General features: G+C 39.8%; 1 protein-coding gene across 2 annotated transcripts in view; it reads right to left on the minus strand.

Annotated features, from left to right (window-relative positions):
• Positions 1-5,442: 5,442 nt before the first annotated feature.
• Positions 5,443-15,966, minus strand: part of CAND1 (cullin associated and neddylation dissociated 1) — a 43,937-nt gene continuing 33,413 nt past the window's right edge. For both annotated transcript variants that reach the window (XM_006022472.2, XM_025202807.1), the window contains 6 exons: positions 13,159-14,652; positions 11,185-11,280; positions 7,999-8,168; positions 7,751-7,915; positions 7,405-7,512; positions 5,443-6,104 (listed from right to left, as the gene is read on the minus strand). In XM_006022472.2, the coding sequence (XP_006022534.1) occupies positions 5,880-6,104; positions 7,405-7,512; positions 7,751-7,915; positions 7,999-8,168; positions 11,185-11,280; positions 13,159-14,652 (2,258 nt within the window). In that variant the 3' untranslated portion in view covers positions 5,443-5,879. The remainder of the gene's footprint in view (positions 6,105-7,404; positions 7,513-7,750; positions 7,916-7,998; positions 8,169-11,184; positions 11,281-13,158; positions 14,653-15,966) is intronic.

A 15,966-nucleotide genomic window follows, 5' to 3' on the forward strand; every position in this document is an offset into this window, starting at 1 on the left:
TCCTGCTTATGCAGGGGGTCAGACTCGATGATCTATTGAGGTCCCTTCCGACCCTAGCATCTATGAATCTATGAACCTGAATATGTTGAATGACTAGCTACCAGAATCTAAGGTGCCATGTTCACCTGACAATAGGAGCTTTTAAATGCAAATTAAAAAGGAGAAGCACCAGAGACAGGAGACAAAGATTCCTCCAAGCCCAATGCAGTGAACTTCCATCTCTGTTTAAAAGTTCAGAACTCTTCAGGACTTGTTTAATCTAAAACCTCTTCATAGCACTCGAAACATATGAATTACACTTGCACTTCATTTGCAATTTACACTGTGAAAACAGTATGAATGGAAACATTTTGAGCAAGTAAGTAGGAGCATCAGCCTAGGCAGTATTGAAGTGATGATGTAGATGGAATGATCCAGGAAACTGCATAGTTGGTTCAAAGATAGACAAGTTTTTGAAAGCAAAGTGATCTGATGAGAATGACTTGCATTACAATCATAGAAAATGAGGGTTGGAAGGAACCTCAGGTCATCTAATCCAATGCCCTGCTCAAAGCAGGACCACCCCCAACTAGATCGTCCCAGACAAGGCTTTATTTAGCCAGGTCTTAAAAACCTCCAAGGATGGAGGTTCCACCTCTGGGTAACCTGTTCCAGTGTTTCACTACTCTCCTAATGAGAAAAATTCTTCCTAATATCTAACCTAAATTTCTGTGCTGCAAGTATAGACTGTTGCTCCTTGTTCCGTAATGTGCCACCATTGAGAACAGTCTAGCTCCATCCTCTTTCGAACGAACCTCCTTTCAGGTAGTTGAAGGCCGCTATTAAATCCCCTTCTTTTCTCTAGACTAAATAAACTCAATTCCCTCAGCTTCTCCTCAGAAGTCATGTGCCCCAGCCCCATCACCATTTTCATTGCCTTCAGCTGGACTCTATCCAATTTGTCTACATCATTTCTGTGTATGTGTGGGGGGGGGGGGGGGGGGGGCAATGCAGCCTAGGATGCCACTAGCTGTCTTTGCAACGACACTGCTTGCTCATATTCAGCTCATTGTTCAGTGTAACCCTCAGGTCCTTTTCTGCAGAGCTGCTGCCCAGATAGTTGCCCCAGCCTGTACCAGTGCATGGGTTTCTTCCATCCTAAGTGCAGAACTTTGCCCTCATCCTTGTTGAACCTCATGAGATTTCTTGTGGCCCAATCCTCCAATTTGTCTAGGTCACTCTGAATCCTAGCCCTACCCTCCAGCGTATCTACTCCTCTACCCAACTTGGTGTCATCTGCAAGCTTTCAGAGGGTGCAATCCATCCCACCTTCCAGGTGATCGAGGAAAATATTGAATACAACCAGCCCAAGGACCGACCCCTGGGACACTCCACTTGATACGGGCTGCCAAATAGACATCGATACATTTATTACTACCCTCTGAGCCAGATGCTCCAGCCAGTTTTGTATCCACCTTACAGTCCATTCCTCCAGCCCATACTTCTTCGGCTTGCCTATGAGAATGCTGTGGGAGACCGTATCAAAAGCCTTGCCAAAATCAAGGTATACTACATCTGCTGGTCTCCCTGCAACTGCAGACCCAGTCATTCTAATAAAATAAAAGCCTTAGTGTGTCTGTCTGTCTGTAATGCTTTATTCGCACTCTGATTGGCTGTTTTGGCACCCAATCACAATGTTGACTGAAACAACCAATCAGAGTGCTCTGCACAGACAGACAAACACAGTGGAGTTCCACCAGGATAGCAGGGACTGAGGGGTCGGAGTACACAGGTGAGGCCAGTGGCACTGGCCTTGGCCCTGCTCCTTGGAGGCAGGGATGGAGTGGGACTGAGGGGCTGGAACAGGGGGGGGGAGAAGAAGAAGAGTGTCTCATGAGGCCAGTGGTGGAGCAGTGGCACCATGGGACACTGGGTGGTGGCACTCCATCCCCACCCACCCTCTCCCCAGTCATTCATAACAGGCAATTTGCTAGTCTCATCGTAGAAGGCAATCAGGTTGGTTTGGCGTGACTTGCCCCTGGTGAATCCATGCTAACTGTTCCTAATCACCTTCTTCTCCTCCAAGTGCTTAGAAGTGGATTCCTTGAGGATCTGCTCCATAGTTTTATCAGGAATTGAGGTCAGGCTGATTGGTCTGTAGTTCCCTGGATCCTCCTTTTCCCCTTTCTTAAATATGGGCACTGTTTGCCCTTTTCCAATCATCTGGGACATCTCCTGATAAGCCATGAGTTTCCAAAGACAATGGCCATCAGCTCTGTAATCACATCAGCCAACTTTTTCAGCACCCTAAGGTGCATCCCCCATCCAGCCCCATGGAGTTGTAAATGGACTTCATCCTAACCATGCAATGGGTTCCATAAAATCTCTCTCACAAAAATCAGTGCCTGAAGCATAAGCTTACATATTCTGGATCTGAGCATCATTTTTCTTCCTTTTCACAGAAGGAACACCATTACTGACATATGAAAAAGGGGTAGAGAGGGAAGTGTTATGGTATAGTTCCTTCAAACTTCAAACAAAGAAAAAAAAAGGCAGGGGGGGAGGGGTTGCTGCACCAGAAACGGTAAAGAAAATGATTTAGCAACCAAGAACTGCTTACCTGATAAGTTGCTGGATACAGAAAAACCTATACATGTCACAGGTTAGGTTCTATAACCCCTCCCTGCACAAATGAGGGTTTGGAAAGTAGCTAGGGTTACAAAAGAACTACAGTTCTTTAATTGGGACTGATAGGGTGCTCTAGCTGTTTGCTGTGGCTTTTATTTCAGAAGGTGCGGTTACCTATAGTAAACAGCTCTGAATTCATTCAGCAACTCGGTGAAAATGAAGGAATTTGAGAAACACCTGGATCCAGGTTCTACTGTATTAAGCTTCTTAATAGTTGGGATAGTTTCCATATTGCTGTTGCCCAGTATCTTTGGATTTGTCACCACATTTTTGGATACATATTGCGGTTTTGTTTAGTTTTCCCTCCAAGTAACATTTCATCATTAAAATATGGAATCCTTTACGAATTTGCACTTGTCAATTTATCATTTTGGGGGAAAAGGCCTCATTACCAGATATAGCACCTAAAGTATGTTGACCTATTTTCATGTATCAAGCAAGTTATTTCTCATTTCGAAACGACACTTAATGTTTACTGCACTTTACTGACCAATTAAAACACATATTTTTTGAAGTGTGTTTTGTTCTCCCACCTCACCATGTAACAAAGTTTTTACACAGCTCAAATAAAAGCCATAGTTATGCAGACACACATTCCTCTCATGAGTTTGTACAGATAGAAAATGACAGGAATTCAGTAAACAGAGGCACATAAATGGCAACAGAAGTGACTGACCATTCCTCACAACTGGCTAAAAATGTGTGCCCTAAACTCACTGTGGCAAAGAAAACCTGTAAAAATACTGCAAGAGAGTAGCGCTCCCCCACCCCCATCACCACCCCTTAAGGTTCTTTTAACTTCTCTTACTTAACTCTCCTAGGGCAGGCAAATACAAGGTAACTCGTAAAAAGTGCCAACACACTGATATTTATAGTAACATACAATATCAGATCAACTGTTTACAATAATTCTAACCACTCCGAAAATTAACGTATGAAAGCTTTTCAAATAACTTGAGAACCATGTGCCACTAAAACAGAATGGTGCTTCTCTCTCCATTAAGGAGAAACTCAACTTCCTGCTTAGTCCCAAATCTTGCTGTTCTGCAGTTTATTGTGAAATCAGTTATTGATACACAAGGTGTCTTGGTTTTCATCATCTATATTATGGCAGTTCTTCATATGTGACATTCTGTTCTCTCAATAGAGAATTACTTGTGACATCTAATCTCTTAATAGAGAATTACTATTACAATTGCATGGAATTTTTCACCACAACCCACCAGGTATAAGACCTTAAATTTTTTCATGTCACATCCAAGATCAAGTCCATAAGTACTTTCTCACTCATTGTGAGTGAAGACATCAGTGAAGAAGTTTAATATTAATGATGACTAATAATCTCAATAGATTTTTAATTCATAGCATCACATTATGGTTAAAATTAGATGAAATACAAAGGAGTATGAAATTCTCCTACATCGTGGTCCCAATAATAAAAGTGTATTCCCCCCCTCCCCCAACATACGGCATTTCTCACTAAAGTTGACCACCATCCTTTTCCACCATATTTAAATATGTTGGTACAATTTAAGATGTCCTTTATTTCTACTTCCAAAAGACAACTTTGTTACATGAGCATGACGACTTTGAAGATAGATAAGCTACAATATCAAAATGATTATTTTTGCAGAGTTACTTGGAATTGTAACTACCATTTGGAGTTCATGTAAACTTCTCCATACAGGTCCTTTTAAAAAGAAAGGCATCAAACCCCACCAGTTTGCAAATGTGTAAGCAAAATTAAACAATTCATCTGGTAGCTAATAAATCCTGACATACTACTCCGAACTTCTCAGAGTTCATTAAAAATGCATGCGTGAGATACTCCAGTAACAGTCAACGTATGCCAGACAACAGTAATATTTGATTTTAAGAATTTGTAAATGGCTAAAAAGTTATCAAGTAAAATCAAACCAGAGAAAAACCTGAAGACCAGAATTTTAAAACAAAACAACTGTAATCAAAGAAGTGACAAACTTCAGTTTAAGGCAGTGGTTTCCAATTTTATGATGAAGCCTCAACTTGCAATAACCACCACCTCCATAGTCCTACTCCCCAGTCTGCTACTCACCAGAAGATTACATGATGCTTGAAGTGTGTGAGCTTGCCAGTAGGAGGGGGTCCCTTGGCCACCATATTGCTATTACTTCTGACTAGCAAAAAAAATTGCAGTCTACCAAGTAGATGAGTGAATCTACAATACTACACAATTTTATCTATTGGGAGTTGCAAAACAAGGGATGGAAGGCAGAGATCTTCCGAGAAACAACCTGCTTGGACATGTTTATAGTAGGTAGAATGCAAATTTGGTCCAGGATTCCATGTTTTACCTACTCTCTGAATTTTTCCCCACCCCACACCTGCACAAGCTCCTGGCTTGTCTTCCAAGTGATTCATTCCCCAGGTTGGGAAACAATGGAATAGTGATTACTTTAACTATAGACCACCATAAATGAAATTAGAAACTTGTATTAAAACGTAACCCTCTCTCTTTTTTCCCCTCCTCTATGAACATTTTCTTTGTAAAAATAATACCTGCAAATCGCACTGATACAGTAGTACTTATTTTAACTTGTATTATGAATAAACTGCACATGCTGTTTTACAGACAATATATTTGTAAATTTGCTCATGCAAAATTAGTGCGCACAACAGGGATATTACTTTTCTAATTCCCCACACCTTTAAAAATGACATGTATTTATGTCTGTATTTTTGAACTGTGCCCAAACCCTCAGTAATAATAAATCTTACACAGAAGAATCTCTCATCTGCCAGCCAAATCCATTTATGTAACTAAAACAAAAAAGAATAAAAGTTGTACAAAAACGTGATGGTTTTGTTTTTACAGGAAGAGAAAATAAAAAGAAAAAACCATGGTCATGAAATTTTAACATTTTAATCCTAAACATTAGGTGGCAAATGGATGTTGGAACCTAATTTCCATACACCATGCGCTTAAACTTTTTATTTCCAAATGTGGCCAAATCCACTAAAACATGAGTGCTTTACAAACTCTGGATTATGGAAATACATTTCTGGAATCAATGCAAGAAAAGCAACAATGGGGAAAAAAGCCAACTGTTTCCATAAAGGTAAATAAAATGGAACAAATGTGAAGTTTAGGTATTTTTCCATTTCTTACTTTTAACCTGTCAAATCAGTGCATCATATGGTTCAACGTAATGGTCCCCATTTTGAACAAGTATCTAACTAGTGTCCATTGATTCCAAGTTAGTGGATGATGAATCTTTTTGGATACTTTCGAAGATGGCTGCCAGCTCAGGGTTAGAGCTTATCTGCGACTGAAATTCACTCATTAATGGACTCTTCTCTGCTTCTGGAATAGTTAGAAGTGCTGCTACTGCCCTCATGGCAGATCGCTTGAGTTCATCTTGTTTTTCAAACTCCTGTTTCACCGAGTTTGCCTTTACCTGGGGTAGGAAGAAAAAAAAGCATTTAGGAAGTTTAATTTTTTTTTAAAACATGCACTTTAGGACATTTTTGTTTTCATGTATAACCACTTTCATTAAACAGGTATCTGAAATGGTTTACTACTGTACTGGCTGCAATGTACTCAAAAGCTGAAAAAGCAAAGAGCCCATCAGAGGAGACTAGAAACTTGTAAACTAATGTTTAACGTACTTAAACAAAAAATATTACAAATAGACTTGTCTTGAAAATAGCAGAATAGGCAAAAATTAGTACTAAAGAAAAAAATAGCTAATCCATATACCACTTGAAAGCAGAAGTACCCAATCTTCATTTAGTCAGGTCAGCAGCATTATAAAAATTAAATTACAGCTCTGGGCATATTTACCAAAGCCAAATTTTTATAAATTGTTAGAACCTCAATGGCATTGCCATGCAAAACTTTTCAATCATACAGATATTACTTCACCACTGAAAAAATGCCTCAAGTCTATCACATAAAACAGGAAGCAGAATAACTGCAAAAAGTGAGTAACAAAATGAACAGGGGAAATTATTTATATAATGTAACACCTAGAAGTCCTGGCCATGAACAAGGACACCATTATGTCAGGTGCTGAATAAAACATACTGCCTCAAACAGCTTATCATAAAGGTAAATAAAGCATTCAAAAAAGGAACAAACAGCAGTCTTATGCCACTCCCTTCATGTCATACTGCACGTTTGTCCTTTCAGTAGCCAACTGCAAGTTTTCTGTAACTTTTAAATCACTGTTAAAAATTATATTAACACACAATATTCCATATTTCATTTACATAATGAAACTTGAGTTTGCCAAGTGCTGAAACAGCAGTGAATCTTCTGAATGACCTCAGACAAGGTAACCAAATGATCCAGGTATATTTACATTAGCAAGTATATTCAGAACGGAAGAGGAATTTCCATTAAAAATTGTACAGATAAACCCAAGCCCTTCAAAATATTTTATAAACTTTTTAAAATTATAGCAATTCTTGAATATAACCTACCAAACCATGACAGACTAAAGGTGTACTGTGTGTGGGTGAAGGTACCACTTTGGGCATCTTATCTTACAATACAATTAGGTTATGAAGAATACATTCATGCAAACCCTGTTGAAGCCTAGTTTACAACTACAGGACATAATAAATTCATAATGATTACTTCTCAAACAGTACTGTATTTTGTATTCAAGACCATGATTCAGTCGCACTATTTCTATGACCTTTTTTCTGTTGCTGTGTTCTATTAGTCAAGAGTAGTTTTAATTAAGACAGTACCTTTGTTGTACATGTGGCACGTAAGGGTTCAACAAGTCTATCCAACCTCTGTAGTACTGCACTTGGACACAGGGTAGACAGTCTCACCAACATTAAGAATGTTAGCATCTAGTTGAAGGGAAAGTCAATTCAGAAACAAGTTATACCCTTTTCCTCTACAGCAATACTTAACATAAACAGAATTCAAGCAGAATGGACCATTTAAAAAGAAAGATTGCCTCACAATAGTTGTCAATCAGCCTGCTGGTCTATTCAACATTTACATAAGCAAGAGTACAAAATAATTCAGTAAATCATTGCTTAGAAGAGAATGCTCGCATATAAAATGTATAAGATGATAGCCAACCTTAATATCATAGTGATCCTTCAAGCCATCTTCAACATGGTTTAAGAATTCAAATATGTCTAGTCTATCCAAACAACTATCTAAAAGCGTATACATGCACTCAAAAGCAGCTTTTCTGATGTCCAGCCCATCATCAACTGTATGCTTAAATGGTCCCATTTCCACCTGCACACAGAAACAAAAAGTTATAAAGTCATACTTAAAAGTCCTCTTAATTTTTGTTTAGAGGTTTTTCCTGGTTCACCTACCTCTCTTATTAGCTCCTTTCTCACTTTTGTTTCATTGTAAAGATGAGGAAGCACAGTATCTAAAAGGTCCCTTATTAATGATGGTTTATTGTGTGCTGCTGAGTTAAATGTCACTAGAGCTACTCTCCTTACATTGAGATCTGGGTCTTCCAGTGTTTTCAGGAAGTCACCTGCAACCATGGAAATAAATCAGTTACAAAACAATTTTTTTAGTTTGCTATTATAAATATTTCTCCATATTGGATTCATGTTCATCTTTTAATAGCGAACTACTTAACCTGAGTACAGTTTTAGGTGAACAGAAATGGCCATTGCTACTTTTAGCCACAGTGCACAGAACTGTCTATAATCTTGTGACTTAATATTTCATATATCTGGACTCTGGGTTCAGCATTATATACATTAGTATCACATTGAGAAATACACAGCATTGTAACAGAGCACTTACTAGCAGGGGCCTGAGTGGCAGCTAGGCAGCCTGCAATGCCAATTAGGCAAAGTTGCCTGATTGGTAGCAGAGCCCAGCTGTGCTCTATTAAGAGCTGAGCCCTGAACTGCGAAGAGGCAGCAGCTTGCTGCCAGCAGCTAGGGAGCAACATCATCTGGCTGGGCTGCTGCTCAGAGTAACATCTTGGAGTTAAGGGCCAGGTCTATGGGGAAGGAGAATGCCCCATGGTCCTAGGCATGACCGGAAACTGCACCCTGCCGGAGATGGGTGGCCTGGTGGCACTGTTTGTAGTGGGACAGTCCCCCAGAAAAGCCAGGCCAGTTACAGGCCCAGTGAAAGGAGAGTATGGGGCACCTTCTAAGCCCAGCCCCACATCCCTGGTGAATGAGATCAAGCAGGGGGAGCCCAGACTCACCTAGAGTACTGAGGCAGGGCCCAGGTTGGTGGAGGGACTGGTGGCAACACCCAGATTCTTGGTGGAGGTCTGAGGCTGCATATAGGAGCCAGCATGAAGCTCCAGGGGGTGGGGCCCTGAGCCTTGAGGAGCTATTAAGGAAGCTCCCAGGGCCAGGGATAGGGAGAGAGCCCAGGGAGGGCTTGGGAACAGGGCTCGAAGCCCTGATCCCAGAGGTGTGGGGTTAGAGTCCTGAGAGTGTGCGCAGGGCCTGGGGCCCAGTGTATGTGTACAATGAGAGAACCCAGGGTGAGAACGCTAGGACCGTGAGCTCTAGTGGGGAGTGAGAGTCCCACGTGAGACTCTGGAGCTTGGGTCCCAGTGCTAGCTAGTTGGAGGAAACATCTGCGAGGCATGGGATATGATAAGGGGAGGTCAGAGACATATACAGAGGCCCTTGTTATCAGGGCAGATAAATGGGCAGCCTCCCGCCTGATTACCATAATTATTAACATAAAGGCGTGGCAGGAGAGGTGGTGGGTGGCTGGCCCTAAGACAAGTGGGTAGGCCTGTTTTTAGACTGGCCCTGGGACACCCACTTGTTACAAGCATTTTATGCAAAAAAGTGCCACTGATTTCAATTACCACTTTCAAAGTGACCTTTTAAACCTATACCATTATTTTTCAGTGGTAAGCCTTACATAATTAGTAAAAAAACCCCAAAGAAAACCCTGCTTGAAATCATCTCTATCCTCCCCCCTGATTTTCATAAAACATGTTTACGAGTGTGCTACCATCCACTCTAACGTCAAGGAGTTAATACAGATGTAATCCTAAGAAACCTAAAAGTGTATTTAAAAATATCTTTGCTACTGCATGTCCTTAACTTATAAGCGAGTAAATTTGTTATTGCATGCTCTTAACTTGAGCAAGCAAATGAGTGAGAGAGAGATTCCAAACCTATTAATGAAAAACTACTTCCCAAACTCAACCATAGTTAACATTCAGCCTTTGCAGAAATCATTTGTATTGTACTTCCACAAGAAGATAAATGAGACAAGAGTTTTGTTTTAAAGTTTACCTCACATTATAGCTGGTTGCTGTGAAAAAATAGAATATAAAGGGAAAAGTAAAGGATACCTATTCCTACATACAAAGAAAAACAGGAAAAATGATGAAAGAGAAAAAGGACAAAGAAATACGGACACTGATGGAGGTCCAATGACAGCCATTAGGTTTGGTCCCCTGTTCACTAAGCCATTACAAGAACTCTGAATTCTTTCAGGATTTTTTCCTGGCCCCATAAATAACAACTGATTCTAAAAGGAAGCATCTCTGGTTTAGAGGCCTGCGCATCATACTGCAAGCACTCTGGAGGACAAGTAGTAAAAAAAAACCAGGATCTAACCAAACCACTTGCCTCACTCATCGTTCTCTACAAAAAACTGGAAGATTAACTAGAAAAAATGATTATGATGTAATTTTGAAAGAAAAGAACAACGAGATTTTTGAACTAAGCCACTAATGGCAATTGTATCTTTTGGCTGGCAATTTAACAAAAGGCTCACCTGAAGTTGAACATAGAAGTCCAACCCAGTCTTGATTTGAAAAAAAAAAAATACACATAAACATTTCCAATACAGAGACTAGCTAGTCACACCATGAACAAAGAGTAATTGAAAATGCATGATTCTGAAAATATGCCAAATGTTTTACTTTCCTACAAGACTTAAGAGAGTAGGAAGCATAAATTTTCTATGGATATTAACCAATTGGCTTAAAAAAATTCTCCATGGCAGGTTTGGCCTCAATGGTTTGTCATGAACAAAAGCAGATCTGAGGATTAAAGTCAGATAGCAATATAAAGCCTGTTTTTTCATGCCAAATATTACCTTAGTTATTAACAAATCAAATAACACAATTCTACAGCTCAGATTACTTTCTCAATAGGTATAAGAGAGTTCAGTAAATCTTAAAATTTTAAAGAATGACATGACTATGCTTGAATTTATGATAAAATGTTTGGAAATAGTTTTAAAGTGTAGTATACCTATACAATTGCAAGTGAATGCTTAGCAGTTTCTATCATGACTGTACTCTGAGTTTCCATGATCTACAGTGAAATGTCACTATTGCCTCCAGGTGCTTCAGTCTACAGCTTATAACCAATACTAATGCCTATTAGTAAGAGCAAAGTGACGAATTACAGAAACTGCAAAGTATTTATTTTTTTGAAAAATGGATTCTTTAAAATGCACACATTTCAACACAAATATGAAGTAACTGCTTGAAACTAAACTTGTTTAAACTTTTTTTTTTTTTTTTTAAAGTGCAAGAAACATACCTATGCAATTCTTCAACAGTGGATCTATGGGTTGTGGATGATCAGAAATAGTGAACTTCACGGCAGTAACTACTGAGCTTCGAGCATATGATGATCCTAATATGAAAACATTAGGGAGTATAAGGATTAGGAATTACTGAAAAACCATGACTACTAAATTATTTCATTGCAAGTAACTTTCTCTTGGGCTCCATTTCAAAATATTAATTTTCCTAAGGATGGCATTTGAGGTTGATTTCTGAATAATATAGAACAAAACAACTGCAGATTGCCTAGCACTATGTTGTTTTTTTCTTCATATATGGCCTATTACATTTTAAATGAAGAAAAAAATTAGACCTTAAATGTTACTTAGAAATATATTAAAGTCTGCATTCTATACAATATTAATTAAATAATGGACAACTTGAAACCATATCCCAATACATTCAACACAGGAATTCTGTTTTACATGACAGCAAGTATAGAAATGTTTGTCAAGTCTTACAGATGAATCTGGAGTACTGAATTACATACAACAGACATACCATATTTACTTGAATACAAGATGATCGCGAATAGAAGACAATGCCCCAATAAGTTATATTTTTTTTTAATCAGCTTTCAGGTGTAGAATCTAATTATTGGAGGTTTGCCTTGAATTGGTCTCCCTTCCACTGCTACAGCAGGAAATAAGCTTGGGGAAATCAGGTGGCCCCTTGCCCTGTGGCCCCCCCAACTTTTTCCCCCTACAGCCAATTATTGCTCTTACTGTCAGCCCTTGCTCTCCCTGATTACATGAAAGTAAGGGGCAAATTTCAAAACACTGACATTGAAATAAACATGCCTATAGTAATTTAGTTCATTCACTATTTAGTGTACCATCACACTAATCATAGGTGACAGGTAAGAAACGGACCAACAGAAGTATTCTGGGTGAATTGTTTGGGGCCCGGTTAGGTGATGTCTGCCATACATTTAAGACTGGCGAAGAAACCAGGATCACTGGAAACGGGAAAGGCACAACTAAGCTGTGAGTGAAAAGGAAGCAGAAATGTATGACTCACCATGACTTGAAAAAGAATTGGAGCTGAGGGGGGACTGAGCACAATGTGTACTACTATACATCTTATTCAGATGGGCTGCACTAAGCTAGCCATGTAGCAGGTTTCTATTAGCATGTTCGCCCAACATGGGCCATGTGTTAGATAGTCATGTTCGATGTTAGTACATTTAATCAGCTTCATAGTTGGTTCCCATTACTGAGCACATGCTGCTTTCTGGAAGCAATTTAATGATAGACAATGTATTTAATCAAGGTTTTTTTTCTGTTCAAGTGCAAGATAAGGGGCTTTTTCCCCATGCTGATGGGGGGGGCGCGGAAATCCTTGTCCTTGTATTCAAGTAAATACAGTGCTTACTCCTTAACCCTCCTTATTATTTTACAATTATTCTTATTTGCAGTTTAGGAATCTTTCAAATTTATCCCACTGCCAGTGGCATAATAATGTCTCCATCTTATTCTTTGAAACTATTTACATACTTTATAAGAACTCTAACAAAAGCCACCTTCCATTGTCAAAAACAAGGACAGGAAAGTCATGTTGACTTATTTCTGAAGCATAAGGAAAATGTTATACTAAAAAGAGCCTTTTAAATGCTTACTATTTCAAAAGTATAAATTGGACAGTAAAATTCAGTTGAACTTTATGTGGATTTTGACTTTTATCAATTCACTGCTCTATAAATGTTATATGAAATTCAACTGCATTCATGAACAATGTGTAAAATTTTGTTAGCTTAATTATATGGGCTGCAATGGTACTGGAAAACAACAGTCCCACAGAATTCAAAAGCACACCTTTTCAACAATAAAATATAAGTATTTCATAGCTTTTGCACTGAACTCCTTGGAAGAAATCTAATCAGGAAGCCAATATTTAAATATATACATAGGTGAATGTGTACATACATATGATATGAATAACTACTCACCTGATGCTAAATATCCCTTGAGCCGTGGGAGAAGAGTCTCTGGGTCTATTAAAGTAAGCTTGCCCAAACATTCAGCAACAACATTTCTTGTACCCTCTTCTGCACATTCGCAGTGCTTCAGCAATAAGGCCCAGATGTTCTCAACATATGGTTTCAGACCTACCACTGATGCTGAGCTAATTATTTCTTTCAAGGAATGGAGAAGAAGATACTGCCTCTTAGGTTGACTAGTTATTTCTTGTAAGACAAATGGTAGATATTCAGGAAGATTACCAACACTAATACTGCCCAGTGCATAAGATGCGGCAGACTTTACTTCTTCACTAGGAGAGGAGAATGCTTCTAATATTACAGACTTGAGCTCAATTTGTCCACTTAGGTCAATGTGATGCCCAACTTCCCCAAGAGAAAGCAAAGCTAAAAGACGAATGGAATCCGTAGATCTTGAGTTCTTGACATCTTGAATGAACTGACCTACTACAGCGGGTCCTTCTTTAGGGCAAGCTCGTGTAAGGGCAGCTACACATTTGGCAATGGAATAATAAGACTGCTTGTGAGTAAGTGCTGTGCTCTGTGAATACACTGGACCCGTTAACATACGTAGTAAATCCATATATCCCAAATTATTTGTTCCAGTCACAACCAAAGCTTGGAAAAATTCTAGCATGGCACTAAGTGCTCCACCCTGCAGTAGGGGTGATCTCACCAGCCCAATAAGTTCATTGAGAATGGACCCACTGATCTTTGACAGGGAGGAAGGATACACTTTAGCCAGTGTAGTCAGAAAACTGATTGCCATCTGTGATACATGCATATCACTCTCACTTATGAGAGGTGGAAGCTCATCCAGGACTGCATCAATCATGGCAGCTGTCAAGCTGTCACTGTAATTTTTAATTAATATATCTAGAGCAGAAAGGGTTCCCAGTTTCAAAGCTCGCTGGTTCTTCCTGAGGAAAGAAGCAAGAATAGGAACACCTTCCCCAAGGACTGGCCTGAGATCTATCTTCAAAGGAGAGCCAGCAATCAATGTCAAGGCCTTCACTGTAGTTAACCGAGTAATCTCATTCTTCAGTCTCTCCAGGAATATCTGAAGCGTATTAGGCAGGTCAGTACCCAGATTATCACCAAGGCTACAAATAATCTGGCCCATGCAAGATATTGCCCTCTCTTTTACTTCTTGATCAATATCAGCAGCCTTCAATCTCTTGATCGTGCAAGTAAATAAATCTTTGATATATGGAGTAGCATCAAAGGAAGAAGGCTGGTCTAAAGGGCGAATGACCTTCACAAGCTGTTGTGTAACCAGAAGTGCCTCTGAGGTTATCTTGTAAAACGGGTCTCCAACACAAGCTACAACTGGTGGTACCAATGCTTGAACATGAGGATGGAAGACTTGGGGAGAATGGTTACAGAGGATCACATACAAACAAGACAAAGCATCTATCTTCAGATTAGAAGAGCTTGATTTGTCATTCAGTGAAAAAATTATCCCTGTAAAAGAAAGGAAACACTGTTATTTACAGGCTGGGGTTTAACAAAGAAATCTCCCTAGTCTTGAAGGTACTACAGCCAAATCATTTTAACAAAGAAATATCCCTAGTCTTGAAGGTACTACAGCCAAATCATGCTGACGTTTTCTGCTCCCAAACCCTATTTTATGAAAGCTTCCCCTACACTTTACTACTAAAGAAATAACAGAAACCTCTTCTACTCAACCCACTTAATGCCCTTTTCTTGTCTGGTAGAGAACATTTTGAACACAACTGTTCAAAATGACTGTACTTAAAACACACACACATACCCAGCTACTTTATAAGAGTGAAAGAAGTTTAATGTTGTATCTGGAACTAAGCACTGACATTATATATTATATTACAAAACTGTTTTACATATAGTTATATAGAAATTAATACAAGTTCCATGTGCCTAAGTTTTCTTTTGAAAAGATATCAGCTAAGCACTAAACAGTTTCCAACTAATTTCCTGTTAAAATCAAGAAAAAAAATCTAAAAGAAAAGCTTTTTGGCTTTGGCAGTGTCACTAATAAAGATTCTACATATGCAGGAAACACTAAAATACAGACAGTATTTCACCCCGAATAGGTGATAACATGGACAAAGTTGGCCTTGCAATTAGATGCAAGACAGCCATTTATACACCAAGAGAAAAAGAATTCTGTTCACCTTGCCACGAACAATATTGGCTATTTGCTGCTAAGGGGAGTAAGATTAAATTTATCTAAAATATACGCTCAGATTCACACCAAGCTACTTTAAGAATGGCATTTTCTTTTAGCTTTACATTTTAAAGCTTTTCTTTCTTTAAAATTATCAAAACGTTTGAAATCTAACTCGCTGCTAATCTTACACTAGCCACCTGCCCGTCAAGAATGACCGCGGGGAGGGCAGAAGGCAGGCAGGGACGGAGCCCTATGTTCCCTCCCTCCCATCCAGGCTTGCTCCCCACTTCCTTCCTCCCACTTGGGGTCCAGGTCTGCTCCCCGCTTCTGCACCACAGTGCTGGGGGGAGGGGAGGAGCGGAACCAGGCCCAATGCGGGGGGTGTAGGGGAGGACCACGGCCAAAGATGGGGAGAAGCTGGCCTGCCGTGGCAGTGCAGGTGGAAGGGTGGGGGAAGCAGCAGTGGGCCCAAAACAACACAGCAGTGGTGGGGGGAAGGGAGGAGCAGGCTCAGGCCTGATGTGGAGGGGAGGAATGGGCCTGGGCCCGAGAGGCAGGGAGGCAGCCCGCTTTGCCCCTCCCCCTGCCACATCAGCCCAGGCCCGCTGCTCCCTCCTGCATCGCAG

This window comes from Alligator sinensis, unplaced genomic scaffold (genome assembly GCF_000455745.1).
Source record: "Alligator sinensis unplaced genomic scaffold, ASM45574v1 scaffold65_1, whole genome shotgun sequence".
Taxonomy (NCBI): domain Eukaryota; kingdom Metazoa; phylum Chordata; order Crocodylia; family Alligatoridae; genus Alligator; species Alligator sinensis.